The sequence below is a fragment of the Nerophis ophidion genome, linkage group LG17 (assembly GCF_033978795.1).
Source record: "Nerophis ophidion isolate RoL-2023_Sa linkage group LG17, RoL_Noph_v1.0, whole genome shotgun sequence".
Classification (NCBI taxonomy): domain Eukaryota; kingdom Metazoa; phylum Chordata; class Actinopteri; order Syngnathiformes; family Syngnathidae; genus Nerophis; species Nerophis ophidion.
Window position 1 is genome coordinate 3,267,836 of NC_084627.1, and position 26,832 is coordinate 3,294,667.

Here is a 26,832-nt window from a genome sequence, read left to right on the forward strand (position 1 = left end):
CCTAATTGGATTAAAAATATTTTTTGCAAAACGGTAATTATAATCTGTAAATGTGCCGTTGTTGAGTGTGTGTGCTGTTTAGAGCTCGGCAGAGTAACCATGTAATACTCTTCCATATCAGTAGGTGGCAGCAGGTAGCTAATTGATTTGTGGATGTCGGGAACAACGACAATGGCTTGCAGGTTAAACGGTATCTAATGCTTAAACCAAAAATAAACAAACGACGAGTGCCGCTAAGAAAAGCCATAGAAGCTTAGGGAAGGCTAAGCAAAACTAAAACTGAACTGGCTACAAAGTAGACAAAAACAGAATGCTGGACAACAGCAAAGACTTACAGCGTGTGGGGCAGATGGCGTCCACAAAGTACATCCGTAAATGACATGACAATCAACAACAAAATATGAGCGTAAGACAAGAACTAAAACACAACACTGGAAAACACCAAAAAACTCAAAATAAGTCACGATGTGATGTGACAGAACACCTACTTTGAGACGAACTATAGTGATAAATGGTTGGTCATGGTTTGAATTCATATCAAACAATTGCGAAAACGACTTTTTATTGTCAATATTGGCTGCTGAGTTTCATTTTTTAATGTTTTCTGCTGGTGGTGTGCCTAAGAATTTTTTTAAATGAAAAAACGGTCAAAAAACACTGATATAGATAATTGATTCTCTAACTTTGGTACCAGAGCTGTCTATAGGGAGAGTATGAACAACTTGGTTTCAGAGTTGGTCCTAAACATGGTGCCCTTTAGTCACTTGAGGGGCTTTTGACCAATCATTTAAGACATCCTCTTGCCATCCTCTCTGATTTAAGAAATTGCCTGGCCATGTGACTAAAGAGCGCCATGTTTAGGAACAACTCTGAAACCGAGTGGTCCATACTCTGTTTATACACGGCTCTGTGTGGTACAATACGCAGGCTCCATGCCATATAATCACTTGATGAAAGTACAGTGTTTTATTTTCCTACATTTAAACACAATGTTACTGTTCAGACTGTGTGTAATGTTACAATGGCCAAGAATATTAAATATATTTGTTAAATAAAACCTCTGCCTATTTTAATGACTCCTTAGGCCACACTTGGGCAAATTAAGGCCCGGGTGCCGCATGCTGCCTGTTAAGCTTTTCAATCTAGCCCGCCGGACATTCCCAAATATTTTTTTAGCTCTTTAAGATGGAAAGTGTAGCTGCCATTATGATGTGCAGTGATGTTTTCAAATGGCCATAAGTCTCGAACTATACAACGTTTTTAAATGGTTGGAATTTGCGCTTTTGCATGATGTACTAGTTACTATGATAATCTAATTAGTTACTATGGTAATCTAATTAGTTACTATGGTAATCTAAATTACAGCATCTTAGAAGAGGCACCGAGCAGCGTGGGTGGGGAGCGTTTCCACAGAGTGTTTACAAAATGGCCAGCCTGAAAGGAGATTTTTACAACAAAATTCTAAAGATTAGTGATATAACAGATTGTAGCTGGGTTTTTTTTTTAACCCTGCGCGTTCATATTTTGCTGTTTGTAGCATTTTTGTTGCGTTTGACTTTATTGTGAAATATGTCGATGGAGAAGGGGTGTGACATTCATATGTTGATATTCAGTGTTTTATCGTTCATAGTTAATATTGTAAATCCCACATTCCTTTTTGGTGTACATTCTAGGCGTCTCATTCAGTAAAAAATGTTTAAAATTCAATTCCTTTTTAAGGCGGTCTGTCATGACATATTTAGGATTCAATCAGACATTATTGTGAGGTTTTGTATAAGTGTTCCTGAAAATCAGATATACCGGTCCCCAGACACACGTTTGTCTCTAAAATAATTGCCCAGGCCTGACTAAAGCCTACTACGCTACTGTATTTTAATGTTGGTCATTGTGGTGGTACTTGGAGAGCCCAGTTTTTTTCTTGGTGAAAAAAGTTTTTTAACCACTGATGTAGATTAAAGCCAACTTGATGGCTTCATTAGCCAGCAGGGAGCAGAAGTGTGCACTATACCAGTCAAAAGAAAAGGAAACAGGGCTGTTGGGGGGTTTTCTGTGAGCAAAGTAACACAGGAAATGAGGCAACGTCTGATTCACTGAAACAGACTTGATGTCAACACAAGGGATTCATGTCCAAAAGTGAAGGCAATCAGTAGCGGAGGCCTTGCTTGACTAACCTTGCCTTGCATCGCTCGCAGCTCCTCGCTCAGGTGACAGTTGACTTTGAGCAGCTGCTGTATTTTGGCTTCCGACGCAGTGAGGGCGCTCTTTACCTCCATGAATTCTTGCACCGTGATGGGGCCGTCGGACATGTCCGACGACTCCGAACTCTGCAGCGAAGACCCCACGATTCATTGGACGTGTTCAGACAAAAATCAAATAAGAGGCATCTGTGTTGTTAAAAACCTTGGTCCTCCCATCAACGCAGTTGATACCACAGGTGGCTTCCTGGGCCGGATCTTCATCCGAAGCCACGCTGTCGTAGTCTGGCTGGTCGTTGTCCTGGCAGTCGCTGTTGTGGCGACTGTTTGTTCCCTGCAAGATCAGCTCCACACTTTCTGTAGGCAGTACACACGTCAGTAACTTGAAGAAGTCTAAATATACTAGGGCTGTCTTCATTTACTGGAATTGTCAACAAAGGGCATAATCGTCAATCAAACAAATAATTAGTAGATTTATTACAAATTGCGTGAAACTGATTGTTGATGAAAGGCATCTTGAAGAGTCTGAGGTATATTTGAGTGCACTGGTTAACCGCAACCAGAGACGCTGTCGATTCAGGCTTAACTAGTTTGCATGATGATATGCTTGTTGTCCAATGTTTTTTTTTACTTTATAAATTACTTATTTACATAAATTATATATATACCGTCGCCACTTGTTTAGCGATTGGTGTTGGATAGGATTGCGAGGAGGAATCATTATTCAATAATGATTAAAGAAGCATTTAAGTCTCACCTTAAAACTAATTTGTATACTCTAACCTTTAAATAGACCTCCTTTTTAGACCAGTTGATCTGCCGCTTCTTTTCTTTTTCTCCTATGCCCCCCCCCCCTTGTGGAGGGGGTCCAGTCCGATGACCATGGATGAAGTACTGGCTGTCCAGAGTCGAGACCCAGGATGGACCGCTCGTCGGGACCCAGAATGGACCGCTCGCCTGTGTATCGGTTGGGGACATCTCTACGCTGCTGATCCGCCTCCGCTTGAGATGGTTTCCTGTGGACGGGACTCTCACTGCTGTCTTGGATCCGCTTTGAACTGAACTCTCGCGGCTGTGTTGGAGCCACTATGGATTGAACTTTCACAGTATCATGTTAGACCTGCTCGACATCCATTGCTTTCGGTCCCCTTGAGGGGGGGGTTGCCCACATTTGAGGTCCTCTCCAAGGTTTCTCATAGTCAGCATTGTTACTGGCGTCCCACTGGGTGTGAATTCTCCCTGCCCACTGGGTGTGAGTTTTCCTTGCCCTTATGTGGGTTCTTCCGAGGATGTCGTAGTCGTAATGATTTGTACAGTCCTTTGAGACATTTGTGATTTAGGGCTATATAAATAAACATTGATTGATGATTGATTGATGAATACCTATCATACCTTAATACCTTTTAAATATATTTTTCAACATTACAAGAGCCTTCTAAAAATAAAACAAGACCCTTTAGTCACATTAACACTCTTTTAATCCAATATAATAATGCTGTCTGAGGCTGAGGCAATTAGTGCTAACGATACTGGGCAGCACGCACTAATTGGTCTAGTCTCCTCTAATGGCCAGTGCTACTGTAGTATCAATATTTTAGTTCAATTGAGCTATTTCTATGATTAAAAATTAAGTCCAAAATGTTGTATGATTTGGTTTAAATAATCTGCAATGTGGATATACAGTAAAGGGACAAATTTTGGACATACCTCCTCATCAATCAATGCCTTTTCTTTATTTTCATGACTATTAACATTTTAGATTGTCACTGAAGGCATCAAAACTATGAATGAACACATGTAGACTTATGTACTTAACAAAAAAAAAGATGAAATAACTGGAAAAATGTTTTATATTCTAGTTTTTTTAAAATAGCCACCCTTTGCTCTGATTACTGCTTTGCACACTCTTGGCATTCTCTCGATGAGCTTCAAGCACACCCGTGAAGTGAAAACCATTTCAGGTGACTACCTTTTGAAGCACATCGAGAGAGAATGTCGAAAGTGTGCAAAATATTAATCAGAAAAAAGTTTGGCTATCTTGAATAAACTAGAAAATAAAACATGTTTTCAGTTATTTCACCTTTTTTTAAGTACATAACTCCACATGTGTTCATTCATAGTTTTGATGTTTTCAGTGACAATCTACAATGTCAGTCATGAAAATAAAGAAAACACATTGAACGAGGAGATGTGTACAAACGTATGGCCTGTATTGTTTATAACTAACATTGATTAACATTTAAAAAAAGCATTAGTTTGTATGGAAAAAAACTGAATCATACAAAAACTAACAGACCACTATATATGGGGAGACTCATTGTGCCTTCTACTGTAAAATACTGTTCTATATTGAAAAGTATCGAAAAAATATGTATAAGCAACCAATAAGAAACAAGTGAGTTGCCTAACGTGGGTCAGGTAACCATTTAGGAATGTTTGTACCTTTAGGACTTTCGCAGGAATTCCCCCACTGCCGACGTTTGGCATCTGTTAGAATATCGATGACCAAGGTCGCAAACTCATGGGCGCTAAACCTCGCCAACTTCTGACGACCCTTTAGAGAGAAGGTCATTTAAATACCACAATTATATCACTAAAACACAAGTGAAAGATTAAAAAGATGAAAAATAACTTGCTTGGTTTCTGGTTGAGGAGTACTCAGGGTTGACCGGCAGGAAAGGAACAACTGTGGTGTCCGTTACAAGTGTGCTGTGGTTCTGCGTGGCTAAACACACTGGACAAAAAAACTAAATAAATAAACATTACAGTTGTTTGCACAGGACCAGAATATGTCTGTTTGGTGGGCTTGACGTGTAAAGGACGTGTTTGTAAACCTTATTTAACAACAAAAAGTTACGTTACTGACTTAAGGGGTTTTGCATTCAGAACAGCAAAAAACACAGTCGATTAAAAACATTTGTGATTTTTCCTAGGGTCTATGTTAGCATGCGCTGATTTTAAAAGTAATGGACACCTCATTGTACGTCTGATAAATCTATATATTGATTAACAAAGAAGGACAAGCGGTAGAAAATGGAAGGATGGGTTATAACAGTTGTTCTCAACCTTTTTTCAGTGATGTACCCCCTGTGAACATTTGTTTAATTCAAGTACCCCCTAATCAGACAAAAAGCATTTTTGGTTGAAAAAAAGAGATAAAGAAGTAAAATACAGCACTATGTCATCAGTTTCTGATGTATTAAATCATATAACAGTGCAAAATATTGCTCATTTGTAGTGGTCTTTCTTGAACTATTTGGAAAAAAAGATATACAAATAACAAAAAAATTGTTGAAAAATAAACAAGTGATTCAATTATAAATAAAGTTTTCTACACATAGAAGTAATCATCAACTTAAAGTGCCCTCTTTGGGGATTGTAATAGAGATCAATCTGGATTCATGAACTTAATTCTAAACATTTCTTCTCCAAAAAATAAATCTTTAACATCAATATTTATTGAACATGTCCACAAAAAATCTGACTGTCAACACTGAATATTGCATTGTTGTATTTTTTTTCACAGTTTATGCACTTACATTCATATTTTGTTGAAGTATTATTCAATAAATATATTTATAAAGGATTTTTGAATTGTTGCTATTTTTAGAATATTTTTAGAAATCTCACGTACCCCTTGGCATACCTTCAAGTACCCCCAGGGGTACGCTTACCCCCATTTTAGAACCACTGAGATAGAGCCTGCGTACTGTACCACACAGAGCCGTGTGTAGAGAGAGTTGTTCCTAAACATGCCGCCCTTTAGTCATGTGGGGAGCTCACTTTTCAACTTCACGGCAAAGGCTGTGAATTTAAAAAAAATGTCTTCACGGTACCATTATGGGGTATTGTGTGTAAAGAGATGAGGACAAAAATTCCTGTATTCCATTTTGGAATAAGGTTGTAACATAACAAAATGTAGAACAAGTGAAGCACTGTAAATAAATGTTTTAGAACAGGGGTCACCAAACTTTCTGAAACCAAGAGCTACTTCTTGGGTACTGATTAATGTGAAGGGCTACCAGTTTGATACACACTTAAGTAAATTGCCAGACATAGCCAATTTGCTCAATTTACCTTTAACCCTGTTATTATTAATAATTAACGATATTTATCTTTGTGGAAACACTGATCATCTTAATGATTTCTCACAGTAAATTTGCTGTGAGAAATTTTGATGACATGTTTTAAATAGGTTAAAATCCAATCTGCACTTTGTTAGAATATATAACAAATTGGACCAAGCTATATTTCTAACAAAGACAAATCATTATTTCTTCTAGATTTTCCAGAACAAAAATTTTAAAAGAAATTCAAAAGACTATGAAATAAGATTTAAATTTGATTGTACAGATTTTCTAGATTTGCCAGAATAATTTTTTTGAATTTTCATCATCATAAGTTTGAAGAAATATTTCAAAAATATTCTTCGTCGAAAAAACAGAAGCTAAAATGAAGAATTTAATTAAAATGTATTTATTATTCTTTACAATAAAATAAATACATTTACTTGAACGTTGATTTAAATTGTCAGGAAAGAAGAGGAAGGAATTAAAAAGGTAAAAAAGTATATGTGTTTAAAAATCCTAAAATCATTTTTAAGGTTGTATTTTTTCTCTAAAATCGTCTTTCTAAAAGTTATAAGAAGCAAAGTAAAAAAAAAAAGCATTTATTTAAACAAGTGAAGACCAAGTCTTTAAAATATTTTCTTGGATTTTGAAATTCTATTTGAGTTTTGTCTCTCTTAGAATTAAAAATGTCTAGCAAAGCAATACCAGCTTGTAAATAAATAAAATTTAAAAAATACAGGCAGCTCACTGGTAAGTGTGGCTATTTTAGCTATTTTTAGAACAGGCTAGCGCAGGGGTAGGGAACCTATGGCTTTAGAGCCGGATGTGGCTCTTTTGACGACTGCATCTGGCTCTCTGATCAATCTTAGCTGACATTAGTTAACAAGATAAGTAATGAATAATTCCGCTGGTAATCACAGTGTTAAAAATAACGTTCAAAATATAAAACATTCTCATGCATTTTAATCCATCCATCCGTTTTCTACCGCACCTGTTCAACAAGTATTTTATTAATTATTGGTTTGTTTAAAAATAACAATGTTATTAAAAGATGCAAGACTTAATATACTCTAAAAATGTTGGTCTTACTTATAAATGTACGTATTTAGTTGTATTCAGTGTTAAAAAAAAAATATTATATGGCTCTCATGGAAATACTTTTTAAAATATTTGGCTTTCATGGCTCTCTCAGCCAAAAAGGTTCCCGACCCCTGGGCTAGCGGGCGACTTGGTGCCTGTGGGCACCGCGTTGGTGACCCCTGTTTTAGAAACATTAATATCGATCCATAACAGGTCATAACAACAAGGTTCATTCTGTGACTCCTGCAGCAGCATGCCAAGACTCTCAAAACAATTCAGCTACAATTTCATTTTAGGAAGGAGGATTAAGCCACAGGACGCCAAATCCAGACTACAGAATGAGAAACTCACAAGGCGTGCGCGCATTAGCGTTGCGTTAAAGGTCTTTTTTGGTTGCCTTTGTTGTCGCTCAGTGAGGCAGTTGAACATTGATAATGACACTGTCAGGAACAAAGTGATACGGCATTTTCAAAAGGTTGAGCTTGTGAATGCCCACAATGACACTGCGCCTTCTCCTGCCGCAGACATTTGTTTGAAGTTTTCCGCGTCATTAAAACGCTGCGACACAAGAGGTTTTTTTCGCTGCGCCAAACTGAGCACCTTAAATGTGAAAGCCACATACCTGCATCGGTTTCCCTCCTGTCGACTTCATCATAAACATCCATGGCGAGTTCTTCAAACTGATGATTACTTAGCTAGAAGAGAATACAGCAAAACTCAATGACAAATACTGTGTAATCAAGCAAAAACAATACCAGGGTTTTTCCTGCGTTCAAAATTGCGTGCCTCCCCGAGACGGAGCGATTGATATCACTTAACACGGCTGTGTTGATTGAGCACTCTATCGACACCAAGTGCACCGGAAGGACCTGAAGCAACTACCAAAGAAGAAACAAATCGAATTGTGTTTTTTCCTGCTACTTGGTGCCGTAACAAGTGAATTTCTGCCAAACGGAGCATGATACGGAGGGATCACTGGACTCCTACAGAACACTCCAGACTGTGCTGTGAACATTTTGTCTCTGGTAAGTGAACACAGGAGTGACGCGCAGTCAGGGGAGGCAAGTGAGGCAGTGCCTCACCTGCCTCTAGGTGGCTTAATCATGACATGTTCCAAAACGAAGTAATAAAATAAAATACGTTTTAATATTTCTCTTTTTGTTTATGCTTTCTATGTGACTTTGGTGTGGTTCCTGTATATTTTGATAATTTTCATGGTCAAAATCGCGGAAATTCATCAAAAGAATGCAGCAGATGAGAAGTGAGGCAGACACAGGCGGTGCCTCCACGGCTACATACAGAGTGTATTGGGCGTGTGCGAGGTGGCGCATGCTTGTTGCAGGTCTTGAGGCAGCAAGTACCTCTGCCTCAAGATATATTGTCAACTTGCAGTTCAAAGCCTCAGCAGTACTCTGAATCGCCACACTGGGAGAAGTGGGGGCGCTCAAGCTAGCAGACACAGGTCTCTCCAGCGGAAGGCAGCATTTTTTTCTTTTCTTTTTTTTTTAAACTGTGTTTATAAAAAAAATAGCATTTTTAATAGAGTAAGCCAGCATTTGTGGGTGTTTTTTGTCAGATGTAAAAATATTGTTTAATTTCTTGGAGTGAAATTGAATTAAATGAATGTTTCTGCCAATATGGAGGATTATATACTGTATCCAAGATTAAATACTTCTCTAAACTGGATTTTAAGACAAAATGAATGCGATCATACAAAGTACATTTTCATGGAGGATAGCTATTGCTGCTTCAGATACAATTACAGAAAGGTAATATACACTCACAATACTTGATTTATTTTGTTAAAAGCAAATGGGACCAAAAAAGTATTTAATAACAACTTTATCAAATAGTTTTTGGACCCATTTATCATATCATAATATTATATTGATATTGTTATTATGAAAGCAAATAACTCCCTTTTTTTCCTGTTACTCTAATGTGCAACCTAAATCAACAATGACTAGAGCTGCACATATCAATTTAAGTAAAAAAAAAAAAATTTTTAAAAAGTACCGTATTTTTCGGACTATAAGTCACAGTTTTTTTCATAGTTTGGCCGGGGGTGCGACTTATACTCCGGAGCGACTTATGTGTGAAATTATTAAAACATTACCGTAAAATATCAAATAATACTATTTAGAGACTAGGGCTTCACGGTGGCAGAGGGGTTAGTGCGTCTGCCTCACAATACGAAGGTCCTGCAGTCCTAGGTTCAAATCCAGGCTCGGGATCTTTCTGTGTGGAGTTTGCATGTTCTCCCCGTGAATGCGTGGGTTCCCTCCGGGTACTCCGGCTTCCTCCCACTTCCAAAGACATGCACCTGGGGATAGGTTGATTGGCAACACTAAATTGGCCCTAGTGTGTGAATGTGAGTGTGAATGTTGTCTGTCTATCTGTGTTGGCCCTGCGATGAGGTGGCGACTTGTCCAGGATGTACCCCGCCTTCCGCCCGATTGTAGCTGAGATAGGCACCAGCGCCCCCCGCGACCCCGAAAGGGAATAAGCGGTAGAAAATGGATGGATGGATGGACGTAAGAGACTAGACGTATAAGATTTCATGGGATTTAGCGATTAGGAGTGACAGATTGTTTGGTCAACGTATAGCATGTTTTATATGTTATAGTTATTTGAATGACTCTTACCATAATATGTTACGTTAACATAGCAGGCACCTTCTCAGTTGGTTATTTATGCCTCATATAACGTACACTTATTCAGCCTGTTGTTCACTATTCTTTATTTATATTAAATTGCCTTTCAAATGTCTATTCTTGGTGTTGGGTTTTATCAAATAAATTTCCCCCAAAAATGCGACTTATATATGATTTTTTTCCTTCTTTATTATGCATTTTTGGCAGGTGCGACTTATACTCCGGAGCGACTTATTCTCCCAAAAATACGGTATGTATGCCTCACCTGGTGTTTAGTTCACCACACGTCACTGGAACACAGCTAGTAGTGTTAAGCTTCGTTTCCAACCTTTTCTGACAAATTATAACAGATCGATTGATTGAAAAATGTATTAGAAGTTAGCATAGGATCAGGTAGAGTTTCATGATAGTACAGATTGACTGGTAGCAGGTCAACTAAAAAGAGTTACCCCAAATGCATTAAAACGTGTCGGATTAACGTTTATTTTTCTTAGCGTTGCAGAATTCAATCGATCAATCAATGTTTATTTATATAGCCCTAAATCACAAATGTCTCAAAGGGCTGCGATATGGCAGGTAAAATCGGCCACTACTTTAAAAAGCGATCTCACGATGACGAAAGTCAAGAGTCCAGGTGAAACGGAGCAGAGGAAATTGACGTAACAGGCAGTTAAAACGTAATAATTCATGGTGGGGACAACATGTGGAAATTTTTGTCCACAAAGCGCTTAAAGGCTGCTTCAAAAGCATCTATTAGTGTCACAAGCAAAGTGGCCCCACCTCTCAAGCTAGGAGCCCATCATTCTCTTATGCAAGCGCTTAGGCTACAGGTGTCAAACTCAAGGCCCGGGGACCAGATCTGGCCCGCGACAACATTTTATCTGGTCCGCAAACACCTGGTGTCACACCGTGGTGAGGGAAGTCCTGTTTTGGGGTTGTCGGGCAAACTTCCTGTCTTAAGTTAAAAAATATAATCCTCCTTTCGTTTCAGGCAACTTGCCCTTCCTGCTGTGTCACTGGTCTGATGTCTCTCCCGATTGCCTAATTGTGCCCACCTGTGTCACCCTCCCTCATGTGTACATAGTCCTCGTCTTCCCCTGTCTTGTTGCCAGAGTATATCGCCCCGTCATGCACCTCCAGCCCCCGTCCACAGTTTTGATCCAAGTTGTTAAGTATTGCCTCGCCTTATTCATTGATTTCTTTGCACACTCTGAGAAAGAGCGATTTTGGTTTGCTGAAGTTTTTTGGTCAGTTTTTTTTGTGCTAATTTCATAGTGCTTTTCCTTCCTTTTTTCCTCCTCTTAGAGCGCTTTAGTTTGTACTTCTCTCAGCTCTTTATAGAGTACTTCAATGTTTATCAATCAATGTTTATTTATATAGCCCCAAATCACAAATGTCTCAAAGGACTGCACAAATCATTACGACTACAACATCCTCGGAAGAACCCACAAAAGGGCAAGGAAAACTCACACCCAGTGGGCAGGGAGAATTCACATCCAGTGGGACGCCAGTGACAATGCTGACTATGAGAAACCTTGGAGAGGACCTCAGATGTGGGCAACCCCCGCCCCCTCTAGGGGACCGAAAGCAATGGATGTCGAGCGGGTCTAACATGATACTTTCGGTTTATAGCTTCCTGTTTCCTCCTCTACATGAGTGATTTTCCTTTTTGTAGCTAATCATAAATTGTTGTTTTTTTTTGTTATTAGATTCGTGTAGAATTTTGCTATTGCCTTTTTCCTCCCTATGGAGTGATTTTGTTGATTTTTTTTTATGCCCTATGCCAGTGTTTGTCAACCACTTTGCCGCGGCACACTAGTGAGATACAATCTGGTGTGCCGTGGGAGATGATCTAATTTCACCTATCTGGGGTAATAAATACTTTTTGCAAACCAGTAATTCTAGTCTGCAAATGATGTGTTGTTGTTGAGTGTTGCTGCTATCTAGAGCACGGCAGAGTAACCGTGTAATACTCTTCCATATCAGTAGGTGGCAGCCGGTAGCTATTTGCTTTGTAGAGGTCGGAAACAGCAGGAAGCAGTGTGCAGGTACAAAGGTGTCTAATAAACAAAAGGTGAGTGCCCATAACAAAAGGCATTGAAGCTTAGGGAAGGCTATGCAGAACAAAACTAAAACTGAAATGGCTACAAAGTCAACAAAAACAGAATGCTGGATGACAGCAAAGACTTACTGTGGAAAAAAGATGGTGTCCACAATGTACATCCGAACATGACATGACAATCAACAATGTCCCCACAAAGAAGGATAAAAAAAACTGAAATAATCTTGTTTGCTAAAACAAAGTAGATGCGGGGAATATCACTCAAAGGAAGACATGACACTGCTACAGGAAAATACCAAAAAAAGAGAAAAAGCAACCAAAATAGGAGCGCAAGACAAGAAGTTAAACACTACACACAGGAAAACAGCAAAAAAGCTCCAAATAAGTCAGGGTGTGATGTGACAGGTGGTGACAGTACACCTACTTTGAGACAAGAGCTATAGTGATGCATGCTTGGTTATGCTTTAAAGTCATATCCAACATTTGCCACAACGACTTTTTACTTTCAACTGAGTTTCGTTTTTCAATGATTTCTGCTGGTGGTGTGCCTCCGCATTTTTTCAACACAAAAAATGTGCCTTGGCTCAAAAAAGGTTGAAAAACAATGCCCTATGCTATGTATCTTTTGTTACTCTAGTGCAGGCCTGGGCAATTATTTTGACTCGGGGGGCCAAATTTAGATTTAAAAAATGTGTCTGGGGGGCTGGTATATATATTTTTCGGAAAACTGATACAAAACCCCACAATAAAGTCTGATTGGATGCTAAAAATGTTATGACAGACCGCCTTAAAAACGGAATGGAATTTGAATTTTTTCTATGAACGATAAAACCCTGAATATTGAGAACATATGAACGTCACACACCCTCTTAATCGACGTATTTTACAATCAAGCCAAATGCAATAAACACAGCGCAATATGAACGTGAAGAGTAAAAAAACAAAAAACATCTACAATCAGATATATGTAATACATCACTAAGCGTTAGAACTTTCTTGTAAAAATCTCCTTCTACGTCTGTCCCTGAAACCCACATTTCAGGCTGGCGGCTCTGGAAACACTCTGTGGAAACGCTCCCCACCCACACTGCTTGGTGCCTCGTCTGACCTGCTGTGACGTAGATTACCATAGTAACTAGTAGGGTTGTACGGTTTACGGGTAATAGTGTAGTACCGCGATACTAAAGAATCATATTCAGTACCATACCGCCTCTGAAAAGTACCGGTCCACCAAACCCTAAGATTTTTGGTTAAAATAAAGCCAATAATGCATTTTTTTCTGGTCCCCTTTATTTAGAAAAGTATCAAAGTACCGAAAAGTATAAAAATAATACTGGTATCAGTATTATTTAGTCACTAAAAGCGCAGATTCCACCCATCGAAATATGTTGTATAGTTCAAGACTTATGGCAATTTGAAAACATGACTGCACATCATAATGGCAGCTACACTTTCCATCTTAAATGTCGAAAAAAATATATTTGGGAATGTCCGGCGGGCCAGATTGAAAAGCTTAACGGGCCGCAAGTGGCCTGCGTGCCTTAATTTGCCCAGGTCTGCTCTAGTGTATCATGTATCATTTTGTTTAAATCACTCTGTCCAAAGAAAGTTCAAATAAACTGTTGAACTAAAGCTAGTGTCAATAGTCCCCCTTTTGCACCTGAGTCCTCATTCTCGCCAAGGCATAAAACCTGCAAGTGATATGTGTCAATAAAGTACTTCATATTTTCTCACTAAATGTAATGGATTTTTTTTTCCATTTTGACAGAAAAAATATATGTACTGCTTGAAATTGCAAACTTTTTCAACTTTAATAGCATCCATTATTGCAACAAATATTACAGTATAATATCATACTTTCCAAACATGTTTTGTCAAAATAAGAATAAATACTTAAATATCTGCTCGACTTATGAAGTGAAGTGAATTATATTTATATAGCGCTTTTTCTCTAGTGACTCAAAGCGGTTTACATAGTGAAACCCATTATCTAATTTTTACATTTAAATCAGTGTGGGTGGTACTGAGAGCAGGTGGGTAAACTGTCTTGCCCAAGGACACAACGGCAGTGACTAGGATGGCGGAAGCGGGGATCGAACCTGCAACCCTCAAGTTGCTGGCGCAGCAAACTACCCATCAAATTAATAAAAATGACAATACATTCTACGGCCCTGCGATGAGGTGGCGACTTGTCCAGGGGCGGCATAGCTCGGTTGGTAGAGTGGCCGTGCCAGCAACTTGAGGGTTGCAGGTTCGATTCCCGCTTGTTCCATTCTAGTCACTGCCGTTGTGTCCTTGGGCAAGACACTTTACCCACCTGCTCCCAGTGCCACCCACACTGGTTTAAATGTAACTTAGATATTGGGTGTCACTATGTAAAGCGCTTTGAGTCACTTGAGAAAAGCGCTATATAAATATAATTCACTTCACTTCACTACCCCGCCTTCCGCCCGATTGTAGCTGAGATAGGCGCCAGCGCCCCCCCCGCGACCTCAAAAAAGGGAATAAGCGGTAGAAAATGGATGGATGGATGAATACATTCTATGGTGTTTTTTTTTTATACGGCATATTACAGTAAATTACCATTTTTTTTGCATTAAAATTCTGTCGCATCGTCAGGATTGTACCACCTCGCCTTAATTTGAGCCAGGAAAAACCCTGAAATATATACAAAAAAGGGAAGGGTCTTACAGACTGGAGCTTCTTCTTTGCAGCCTTTGCAAATTCTGACAAATCAAGACTACTTTGGAGGGAGAAAAAAATGTGCGAGTTAATTTCCAGGACACAAAGAGATATCACATCATGACAGATACTTACTTATTCCTTTAAGCATCACAAGGCAGCATTGAATCAAAATGCTTGCCATTACTATCATATAATGGCTTTTGTTTATTTTTTTTAATCATAAAATCAATACAAAAATATATTACCTGTCTGCCATTTGAGGAATGATGAAGTGTTGCCCAAATCTGTGATCTGCAACAACAAAATGACAAATGAATTCTGAGGACAAAAAAAGGGGGAGGCACAAAGTGCTGTTAGTCCATTTACCTGGTCGTCGTCCACAGAGGTAAAACGTTAGTCGGTCAGTGAGTTCATATTGGATCTCCACCAGGCGCTCGGCTACCTCCTGATGCCCAGCTTGCCTGCAATACACGGTCATGTTTCGAGTTATAAGTTGGATATATTGTACAAAACCTAAAACCAGTGAAGTAAGTGTCGCTTTTTGACGCAGTACCGCCTGAGGGATCCAAGGTCACGGGCATTCAATGTTGATAGTTTATATATCATAATATATATATTATAATAACCGATTTTTTAAATTTTATTTTAATCTTCTATTTTTTTCTCCCCCCCCCTTTGTTTACCTTCATCTCATCTTTTTTGTAAGGGGCGCTGGAAGCCGGCAGACCCGTCAGCGATCCTGTTTTGTCTCCCTGTAATGTTTGTCTAAACTTGAATGGGATTGTGCTGAAAATTTTAATTTTCCTGAAGGAACTCTCCTGACGGAATAAATAAAGTACTATCTAATCTAATCTAAATCAATGATGAAATCTTAATATTGCAACACATGCCAATATGGCCGGTTTGGTTTACTAAATTGCAATTTTAAATTTCCCGCAAGGTATCCTGTTGAAAACGTCGCGGAATGATGACGCTTATGTTGACGCATGCTTGTGACGTTATTGGTTGTAGCGGACATTTTAGCCCAGCACCACTCACGTCTAAAAGTTGTCTCTTTTCATCCCATAATTACACGGTATTTTGGACATCTGTGTTGCTGAATCTTTTGCAATTTGTTCTATTAATAATGGAGACTATAAAGAAGAAGAATGTTGGTGGAAAGCGGTGTATTGCAGCTGCCTTTAGCACCGAAACAAAGCCAGTGTTTCTTTGTTTGTTGTGAAGCTTTAACACAGAGCGGTCAAGCGAACATGTTTCTCTACGTCAACCAGCAAGTTTTTGGATGGGAAAATTGTGATATTAAGTCGGTTCTTACCGGCGACATCAGCGGAGATTCCTTCCTGCTGCAGCTTCGTGACTTCCTTCAGAGACACTCGCGGTCAACACACCCATGGCCACACCCCTCGGACTTTCAGGTACTATTTAATCTCACTAAAACACTAGCAACACAATAGGTAGATAAGGGATTTTCCAGAATTATCCTAGCAAATGTGTCTAATAACATCTGAATCGCTCCAACTGCAATTGCCCTTTTTTTTTTTCTAGTCCTTTACTCTAAATTTCCTCATCCACAAATCTTTCATCCTCGCTCAAATTAATGGGGAAATTGTTGCTTTCTCGGTCCGAATAGCTCTTGCTGCTGAAGGCTAGGATTATAAACAATGTGAGGAGCCCTACAACCCGTGACGTCACGCGCACATCGTCTGCTACCTCCGGTACAGGCAAGGCTTTTTTATTAGCGACCAAAAGTTGCGAACTTTATCGTCGATGTTCTCTACTAAATTTATCAGCAAAAATATGGCAATATCGCAAAATGATCCAGTATGACACATGGAATGGACCTGCTATCCCCGTTTAAATAAGAAAATCTAATTTCAGTAGGCCTTTAACTCAAATGCAATTAGTCAGACATCATGTGACGTCGTCTTCTGTTTATTGTGTTGCAAAGCTGCATGCTTTAGCCACTGTTTTTATTTAAGTTCAGTTTCTAAAATATTTATCCGCTTACCTTCTGCCCTCATGAGGGGATATAGGAGACCACGCATGTGATATGATCTAAGAATAGCATGCACTTTGTTTTTTTCCTCTCAGGGCTGTGCTTCATATCCTGTGTGTTGATAGTTGATGGTGAGCGAGACAATACTTGCTTTCGACTGGAATAATGAATCATTAATTATTCAGCAGAAAAAGCAGGTATTGTACTCTAAGCTGGTCTGTGGTCTGTGGACTAAGGTAAAGGATACTTGCTGGTGTTGCTGTGCGATAGGACTGTGACGACCCTGGATGTGGTCAGGGAGATATACGCTTTATTGACACTCGGTAACAACATACAGTGTGCATATAGGGCCGCTATCAGGCCTTGTATGAATATACACCGCATCTTGAAAAGGTGCGAGGCATGATTTATAATCTAGAACTAACTTTCAACAGCTCAGAGGCGACGTAGCACCCTCACTTGATTAATTAGGACTATATAGCGGCAGCTCTCTGTGATCACCGCACGGCTGAAAAAAGGTTGTGTAGCGCTTACAATAACTATATTGTTAATATTCAAGTCTATAGATCAGGGGTCGGGAACCTTTTTGGCTGAGAGAGCCAAGAAGCCAAATATTTTAAAGTGTATTTCCGTAAGAGCCATATAGTATATTTTTTAACACTGAACACAACTAAACGTGTGCATTTTTAAGAAAAAACAACATTTCTAGAGTATAATAAGTCTCTTATTCTTTGTAATAACATTGTTATTCTGAAGCTAACTATGGAGGGGGCGTGGCCTGCGGGCCCGCAGCGAAGCGGGGTGTTGCAAGGACCGGCCTCGAAATCAGCGATTAGATAACAAGGCCTTGTTATCTAATCACCTGTCGCTCTGTTATAAGCAGCAGCCAGGAAGAGACGGGGCTGGAGCCAGAGCCAAGTGAAGACAATAGAGAAAAAGACAATTGCTGGAAAGCAACTGAGAGACTTATAGGAAAATAAAACAATATTGTAACCCTAAAACAGGCTCTCATGTTGGTGCTTGGTGGTCTGAAGAACCCCCAGGAGGGCAAGCCCCACACTAACCAATAATAAATAAATTACTTCTTACCATTAACGCAACTTCTTGAACATAAAAAAGCATGAGAATGTTTGATATTTTTAACGTTTTTTTTAACACTGTGATTACAAGGGGAATTATTAATTACTTATCGTGTTAGGCGATGTCAGCTCAGATTTATCAGAGAGCCAGATGCAGTCATCAAAAGAGCCACATCTGGCTCGCGAGCCATAGGTTCCCTACCCCTGCTATAGATCTACTTTCCTTCTATTCGCTGCATGGTTAGCCACCTCGTACTTGCTGTATTTTACGACTAAGAATGCATACAAAAAGAAAAACATGTGTTCTTGTCTTACATAAAGACCGTGAATGATAGGCAAAATTCCCAAAAAGTGCAGTTCCCTTTTAAGTTGTGCAAGTAATGGCTACAGCAGCTAGTTGTAGATCATATAGTACTGAGCAGCAACACACATTCCTTTGTTGCAGTATTTTCCTGTTATATGGTCGTCATTACACTTCCAGACTTTTTCATCAATGGCACCGTTCTGGGGTGGCATAAAAAAAATACTTGTAAAGCATTTCAAATTTAAATACGTGTGGGATGTATGACTTTGGGAAATTCCACTGCAGTTGTTTTCCAGAGTAGTTATGGGTAGGAACTAGGGCTGGGCGATATATCGAATATACTCAATATATCGCGGGTTTGTCTCTGTACGATCAAGAAAATGACTATATCGTGATATTCGAGTATGCGTTCTCGTGCAGTTGCTTTTAGCTGCGGCCATTACACCACAGGCTCTTCTCGCTCTTAGTTGTTTCTCCTTTTCACAGAGACGTAAAACAAGCGCACCTTCTTACATACGTCACATACTGTCACGTGTGCAACGTCAGACGCCCTCGCCGAGCAGAGACGTACCGGCATGGTAATGTTAACTGTGGTGCGAGTGGTAATACGGGAGAAAGAAGGTGCGAATCTGGTAACAAATGAAGGAATAATTATTTCCCAAGAAAAAACGCAGGGAGTCCCCCGTCTGGCGGTGGTTTTGCTTCGAGCGGGTAGATGGTGAAGAAGTATGCGGCAAAAGCATTGCTACAAAAAGTAGCAGCACTGCTAATATGTAGCATCATTTGAAAAGTCACCCACAAGAGAATGAGTGCTTGAAACTCTGCCTGTCAACATCATCGGTGCCACACCAACAAAATGCCAAAGCAACTATTTCCACATCAACACTGTATGAAACAAATAGCCAAAAACAGAAGGAGATAACGTTTGCAGGAATTTACCACATAGCGAAGGACATAAACTATTTGATTTCCTATTATGCAGCTCATTTTTATTTGACACTTATTGAAATATCTTGTGTGACGTCATGCAGAAAAGTGCACTTTATATGTTTTAAACTATTGTAGTGGCGTTCTGTACAAAAAGTGCACTTTAATTTAGTGTTGTTTTGATATGTCATCTTAGTGACATCATGCACAAAAGTGCACACAGCTTATTTTAAAATGTCTCTGACAATCTTGCACTTTCTGTTTTGGAAATGACTTAAATGTTTGTGCCACTGCTTAATAAGTGTTTAATAAATAAAGTTTTGGTCAATTGACTTAGTTGTGATTTCCGTCTCTGCATCAAAGTTTAAAATAAGCATTTATTAATGAAATATGAACAAGAATGTTTTAATGTAGACACATACAATCTTCTGTAATTACATACATGAAGTGTTCATTCAAGGCTAAGGCAAAATATCGAGCTATATATCGTGTATCGTGACATGGCCTAAATATATCGAGATATTAATAAAAGACCATATCGCCCAGCCCTACTTCCAGGTTCTGTAACAGCTTCTTCCCTCAGGCCGTAAGACTCTTGAACGCAATGAAATAAATCACCTCAATTCCCCCCAAAAATTGATTAACTCGCTGGAATATATAACATACATGCATAAACCTGGATGCATTTGCAAAAGTGTAATATATTTATCTGTACAGTAATCTATGTATTTATATCTGCACCTTATTGCTCTTTTATCCTGCACTACCATGAACTAATAAAACAACATTTCGTTCTTATCTGTACTGCAAAGTTCTAATTTGAATGAGAATAAAAGGAAGTCTAAGTCTAAGTATCGGCCAATCTCACTCATGATGGAATTAGCAGCATACATCTCTGATTGGAACAACCCTTGTTATGGGAATCGGTTTTGTTGTACATTATTGATATACAGAAATAGCAAGTCATGTGGTTGATTTATCAAAATAGATCTTGTTTTACCTTGCACAATCAATTGGGGTCTTCCCACTGGAGTCCAGAGCTCCTGGATCTGCTCCATAAACCGCCAACAGCTCGGCTTGTAACAGTTGTCCCGCTTTGGCCGCTATGTGCAGGGGTGTGTTTCCTTTCTCCTGTGACCCAACCCACACAAGAAACAGGTTTGTATCAATCAATCAATGTTTATTTACGTAGCCCTAAATCCCGAGTGTCTCGAAGGGCTGCACAAGCCACAACGACATCCTCGGCTCAGATCCCACATCAGGGCAATGAAAAACTCAACCCAATGGGACAATGAGAAATCTTGGCGGGGACCCCAGATGTGGGGGACCCCCCTGGGCGACCGGGAAAATGGACGTCGAGTGGATCTAGCATAATATGGTGAGAGTCCAGTCCATAGTGGATCTAACATAATAGTTAGAGTCCAGCCCATAGTGGGTCTAAAATAATAGTGAGAGTCCAGCTCATAGTGGATCTAACATAATAGTGTGAGAGTCCAGTCCATAGTGGATCTAACATGATAGTTTGAGAGTCCAGTCCATAGTGGATCTAACATTATAGTTTGAGAGTCCAGTCCCTAGTGGATCGCACATAATATTGTAAAAGTCCAGTCCATAGTGGATGTAACATAATAGTGAGAGTCCAGTCCATAGTGGATCTAACATAATAGTGAGAGTCCAGTCCATAGTGGATCCAACATAATAGTGAGAGTCCAGTCCATAGTGGATCCAACATAACAGTGAGAGTCCAGTCCATAGTGGATCTAACATAATAGTAAGAGTCCAGTCCATAGTGAATCTAACATAATAGTGTGAGAGTCCAGTCCGTAGTGGATCTAACATAATATTGTGAGAGTCCAGTCCATAGTGGATCTAACATAATAGTGAGAGTTCAGTCCACAGTGGATCTAAAATAATAGTGAGTCCAGTCCATAGTGGATCTAACATAGTGAGAGTCCAGCACATAGTGGATCTGACATAATAGTGAGAGTCCAGTCCATAGTGGATCTAACATTATAGTTTGAGAGTCCAGTCCCTAGTGGATCGCACATAATATTGTAAAAGTCCAGTCCATAGTGGATGTAACATAATAGTGAGAGTCCAGTCCATAGTGGATGTAACATAATAGTAAGAGTCCAGTCCATAGTGGATCCAACATAATAGTGAGAGAACAGTCCATAGTGGATCCAACATAACAGTGAGAGTCCAGTCCATAGTGGATCTAACATAATAGTGAGAGTCCAGTCCATAGTGAATCTAACATAATAGTGTGAGAGTCCAGTCCGTAGTGGATCTAACATAATATTGTGAGAGTCCAGTCCATAGTGGATCTAACATAATAGTGAGAGTTCAGTCCACAGTGGATCTAAAATAATAGTGAGTCCAGTCCATAGTGGATCTAACATAGTGAGAGTCCAGCACATAGTGGATCTGACATAATAGTGAGAGTCCAGTCCATAGTGGATCTGACATAATAGTGAGAGTCCAGTCCATAGTGGATCTAACATAATAGTGAGAGTTCAGTCCATAGTAGTTCTAAAATAATAGTGAGAGTCCAGTCCATAGTGATCTAACATAATAGTGAGAGTCCAGCCCATAGTGGATCTAACATAATAGTGAGAGTCCAGCCCATATAGGGCCAGCAGGAGACCATCCCGAGCGGAGACAGGTCAGCAGTTGTATTATTATTATTATTATTATTGTAACAAAAATGATATATGAGATAATGCAATAGTTTTGTTATCCACTCACTGGATGGAAGAAGTTGGCCTGCGCTCCCAAAGATAAAAGCCTCAGGCAGGTTTCCAGGTTTCCCGTGCGAACACTAGAATGCAGTTGCTGCACACACCCACAGAGAGAAAGAGAGCCAAGTGGGTGCAAGTTAATTAACCCTTGTGGAAGTATCGAAGAGAAGAAAAGAACCGAGGGATGGAAAGCTCACCTTGCTAAGGTCTTTGGCGGTCACGCTGTCGTCTTCCCGGCAAGGCATGCGATGGACGTACGCCAACATCTGGTATTTGGCCTTGATGAACTCGGTCTTATTGGGGCTGGACACAATAGGGCGTGCATGTTAAAACAGGGTTTATTCACCATTGCAAGGTCAAGTTCATGTCGATGTTCCAGCAAATTCCGTAGTGTTGTGTATTACACCATGGTGAAGATATATACACATACATGACATGAGAATGAGATCAAATATGTTATACATCCATCCATTTTTCTACCGCTTGTCCCTTTCGGGGTCGCTGGAGCCTATCTCAGCTGCATTCGGGCGGAAGGCGGTGTACACCCTGGACAAGTCGCCACCTCATCCCAGGGCCAACACAGATAGATAGACAACATTCACACTCTTATTCACACACTGGTGCCAATCTAGTTTCTTCAAAATAGCCACTCTGTGCTCCGATTACCGCATTTTTCGGAGTATAAGTCGCCCCGGAGTATAAGTCGCACCTGCCGAAAACGCATAATAAAGAAGGGAAAAAACATATATAAGCCGCACTGGAGTATAAGTCGCATTTTTGGGGGAAATTTATTTGATGAAAACAAACACCAAGAATAAATTGAAAGGCAATTTAAAATAAATTAAAGCTGCACACAGCGATGGAGGGTATCAACTTTTGCTGGTGTTTCCTGCCTTCACCCATTCAACATATCTTTACCTGCACATTACCTACCTTCCCTGCATCCTGGGGTCCCACTGGTGCTTCTTTCTGTCACCCATACACGGTGGTGCTTCCTGCCATCACCCAGACAACATATCTTTACCTGCATATTACCTACCTTCTCTGTATCTTGGAGTCAAACTGGTGCCTCCTTCTTTCACCCAGTTCACATATCTTTACCCGCACAGTACCTACCTTCTCTGCATTGTGTGGTCACGCTGGTGCTTCCTGCTTTTAAGCGGCCATCTTGAGACGGCAGCAGTGCAGCAGCATCAGCGCAGAGGTTCTTTGAAGGCTCGTAAAATCAAAATCGGAGCAGTTATTAAAACTCTTTTCTCAACTTTTAATCAGAAGGGTTCAATCTCTCTCCTGTGCGAGTTTGAAGCCGACACAACAAACGCGCTCAAAGGAGATAATGTTTGAAAAAAGGTGACGTTTTTTTACAAAACTTTTGTTTTGAAGGGGTAATTGCCAACTTCTTGTTGATTTTTGCTGAAGGATCTAAATAAATGAAACGTAGGTCTAAGTGAGACCTACATAGAGGTTTTTTGTTTCATGGCTCTACGACATTCCTACCGGAAGTTACAAGCAGTTTTGTCTGTGTTTTCTTCCTAGGGGCAGTTTTGTCTGTGTATTATTCCTAGAGGGCGCTAGAGCGCAAATTTGAGTTTTGGGGTTTGTTTTTTTTATTAAATCGCAATTTTCGCCAGTCCTGATGTGTGTGTCCAGTTTGGTGAGTTTAGAAGCATTTTAAGGGGGTCAAATTACAGCTCAAAGAGGCAAAAATGAATTTTTTTAGGAAACTTTTGTTTTGAAGGGGGTTTTGCCAACTTCCTGTTGATTTTTGCTGAAGGAGGTCATTGTATAAAATCTAGGTCTAAGTCAGACCTACATAGGGGTTTTTGTTTCATGTCTCTACGACATTCCTAACGGAAGTTACAAGCACTTTTGTCTGTGTTTTTTCCTAGGGGGCGCTAGAGCGCAATTTTGAATTATGGGTTTTGGTGTTTTGATTAGATCGCAATTTTCGCCAGTCCTGATGTGTGTGTTAAATTTGGTGAGTTTTGAAGCATGCTAAGGGGGTCAAATTACAGCTCTAAGAGGCGGCGGTATAATAAAAATAAAACCTTAGAAATACAATAGGGTCCTCTGTCCCAAAGGGACATTTGGTCCCCAATAAAGAATAGTGAACAACAGGCTGAAAAAGTGTACATTATATGACGCATAAATAATAAACTGAGAAGGTGCCTGGTATGTTAACGTAAGATATTTGTCACACCTATGGATCATGTTTTGTTTTGTCATGTTATGTTTTTGATTTTGGACATTCAGTCACGTTTTGCACTTCCTGGTTTTGTTTGTTTCCATGCCAACGTATTAGTTCCCACCTTGTCACGCCCCTGCCCTCAGTCCCGCACCTGTTCCTGATTATCACAGCCAGTATTTAAGTAATTTTCTTTCTGTTCATCATTCTGGGATCCTCACACTCGAACGCACCCTACCCATGCTGCACCCCCTCCACGCCCTCGTTTATCTGCTTCATGCCTTACTACGCTGTTCATTTTGTTCAAGTAAGTGAAGTGAAGTGAATTATATTTATATAGCGCTTTTCTCTAGTGACTCAAAGCGCTTTACATAGTGAAACCCAATATCTGAGTTACATTTAAACCAATGTGGGTGGCACTGGGAGCAGGTGGGTAAAGTGTCTTGCCCAAGGACAGAACGGCAGTGACTAGGATGGCATAAGCAGGAATCGAACCTGCAACCCTCAAGTTGCTGACACGGCCGCTCTACCAACCGAGCTATACCGCTATACCGTATAAGTCTTTGTTTATAGTTCATAGCCAATTGTTTTTGTGCAAAGTCCTTTAGTTTATGTCCATCATTTCATGCCATCGAGCAGGTGTTTTTGTTTCACGTTTGTACTGTTTAGCCAAGTTTCTTCCTCCATTGTGAGCGCTTTTTGTTGTTTATTTGTTTATTAAATAAACAACCAGGTACTTACATTCATGCCTGACTCGTCCCACATCATCCTTGCATCGAGGAAGCACAAACATCCACAGCCCAAGCCTGACAATATTATGGTAAGAGTCATTCAAATAACTATAACATATAGAACATGCTAAACGTTTACCTAACAATCTGTCACTCCTAATTGCTAAATCTCATGAAATCTTATACGTCGAGTCTCTTACGTGAATGAGCTAAATAATATTATTTGATATTTTACGGTAATGTGTTAATGATTTCACACATAAGTCGCTCCTTAGTATGAAAACTATGAAAAAAACTGCGACTTATAGTCCGAAAAATACGGTAGTGCTTTGCACACTCTTGGCACTCTCTTGATGAGCTTCAAGAGGTACGGAAGCCCCCTGAAATGGTTTTCACTGCACAGGTGTGCCTTATCACGGTTGATTAGTGGAATTTTTTGCTTTATCAATGGGGTTGGGACCATTGGTTGTGTTGTGAATGAGAAGATGTGTCCAAACTTTTGGACTGTACTGTATATAGCAGCATAGATTTTAGGCCATATTGCCCATCCATAGCGCCCGCACAACGCTGCCAAAAGGAGCATTCTACACCCAAAACAAAAAAACACAACAATTATGAACGAGGCGTCCCAGTCCGTCAGCTGAAAGGTTGACATTGTGCAGCATGTGCAAACACTTACTGAACACGGTCCTGCGGGCTGGCTTTGCGTTTCCCACTCGCCGAAGAGGAGGGGTCCAAAAGGCTGTGCTCCCATATGGAATTGGCGCCATTGCCGTAGAGCGTTTGCACCATCTGTAAAATACGGCGGAGCTAGTCTAATTGTGCGGGGATAGAATGTTGTGTGCTGCTGCACGGACAAGCACAAGTCACCTGGAACTGGGAGGGGGGCCACATCAAGTGGGTCAGATGCCTGACTTGGGAGCTGTGTCGTCCCAAGCCTCGATGGATACTGCAGCACTCATCGCAGATCAACACACCTCTGTTGACGGAAGCCCAGCGAGGCTCTGGAACACACAAACAATCAGTACTGTCAGGAAAAAATATATATACACCTTTCGGGACCCGTTATCATTTTTTATTAAAAGAAAAATGATACAATTAATTACTTTTTCAAACATAGACTCACTGACTTTGGCTTATTTTCGGTGAAGAACATATACCAGAATACATATTTAATGACCACACACCATACACCCCCCCTACACATTTCTATTACATATAAGATGTCCGGTTCCACTGGACCCGACGCTAATAGAAGTGTGGAAATTGATGTTCTGTGTACCACACACACACACACACCCACACACACACACAACACACGCAAATATAAATAAATGATAAATGGGTTGTACTTGTATAGCGCTTTTCTACCTTCAAGGTGCTCAAAGCGCTTTGACACTACTTCCACATTTACCCATTCACACACATATTCACACACTGATGGAGGGAGCTGCCATGCAAGGCGCTAACCACGAACCATCAGGAACAAGGGTGAAGTGTCTTGCTCAGGACACAACGGACGTGACGAGGTTGGTACTAGGTGGGGATTGAACCAGGGACCCTCGGGTTACGCACGTCCACTCTACCACTGCGCCACGCCGTTAAAAGAAACTAAATGAGCTCAACTATAGCTACAAATGAGGCATAATGATGCAATTGTACATATAGCTAGCCTAAATAGCATGTTAGCATCGATTTGCTTGCAGTCATGCAGGGACCAAATATGCCCGATTAGCATTCCACACAAGTCAATGACATCAACAAAACTCCAATTTGTGTATTCACACACAACATTAAAAGTCTGGTTGACAAAATGAGACAGAAAAATAAGTGGCATAAAACACGTCCTAGAAAGTCGGAGAAAGTTGTACATGCAAACACACAGCAGGCACAGACAGAATAATGACAGAGTGTAGGTACGCAGAACATCAGAGGGTTAAATGTGCGAGAAAATGAGAGCAGACAGTGTTGACAAACAATGTTGCAACCTGGTGTGGATGCAGAAACTGGCAGAGAAATTTTCCGTGCAACGTTCATATTGTTGTCACTCAGCCAACGTTTGCGGGTCCGATGGACCCGTTGCATTTTGTGGCTTTTAATGCCTCACAAATTTTTTTTTTTAA

General features: G+C 40.1%; 1 protein-coding gene across 5 annotated transcripts in view; it reads right to left on the reverse strand.

Annotated features, from left to right (window-relative positions):
- The window catches only part of LOC133535789 (ARF GTPase-activating protein GIT2-like), a 44,439-nt gene that overhangs the window by 9,548 nt on the left and 8,059 nt on the right, over positions 1-26,832 (reverse strand). For 2 of the 5 annotated variants that reach the window (XM_061875741.1, XM_061875738.1), the window contains exons 2-14: positions 25,580-25,713; positions 25,389-25,501; positions 21,991-22,096; positions 21,801-21,887; positions 20,053-20,183; positions 15,113-15,207; positions 14,992-15,037; positions 14,753-14,804; positions 7,968-8,040; positions 4,832-4,929; positions 4,638-4,749; positions 2,401-2,552; positions 2,172-2,324 (exon numbers count right to left, since the gene is read on the reverse strand). In XM_061875741.1, coding sequence (XP_061731725.1) covers positions 2,172-2,324; positions 2,401-2,552; positions 4,638-4,749; positions 4,832-4,929; positions 7,968-8,040; positions 14,753-14,804; positions 14,992-15,037; positions 15,113-15,207; positions 20,053-20,183; positions 21,801-21,887; positions 21,991-22,096; positions 25,389-25,501; positions 25,580-25,713 — 1,352 coding nt within the window. Of the gene's footprint in view, positions 1-2,171; positions 2,325-2,400; positions 2,553-4,637; positions 4,750-4,831; positions 4,930-7,967; positions 8,041-14,752; positions 14,805-14,991; positions 15,208-20,052; positions 20,184-21,800; positions 21,888-21,990; positions 22,097-25,388; positions 25,502-25,579; positions 25,714-26,832 lie in introns of all 5 variants that reach the window. The other 3 variants (XM_061875736.1, XM_061875740.1, XM_061875739.1) reach the window with 2 other exon arrangements.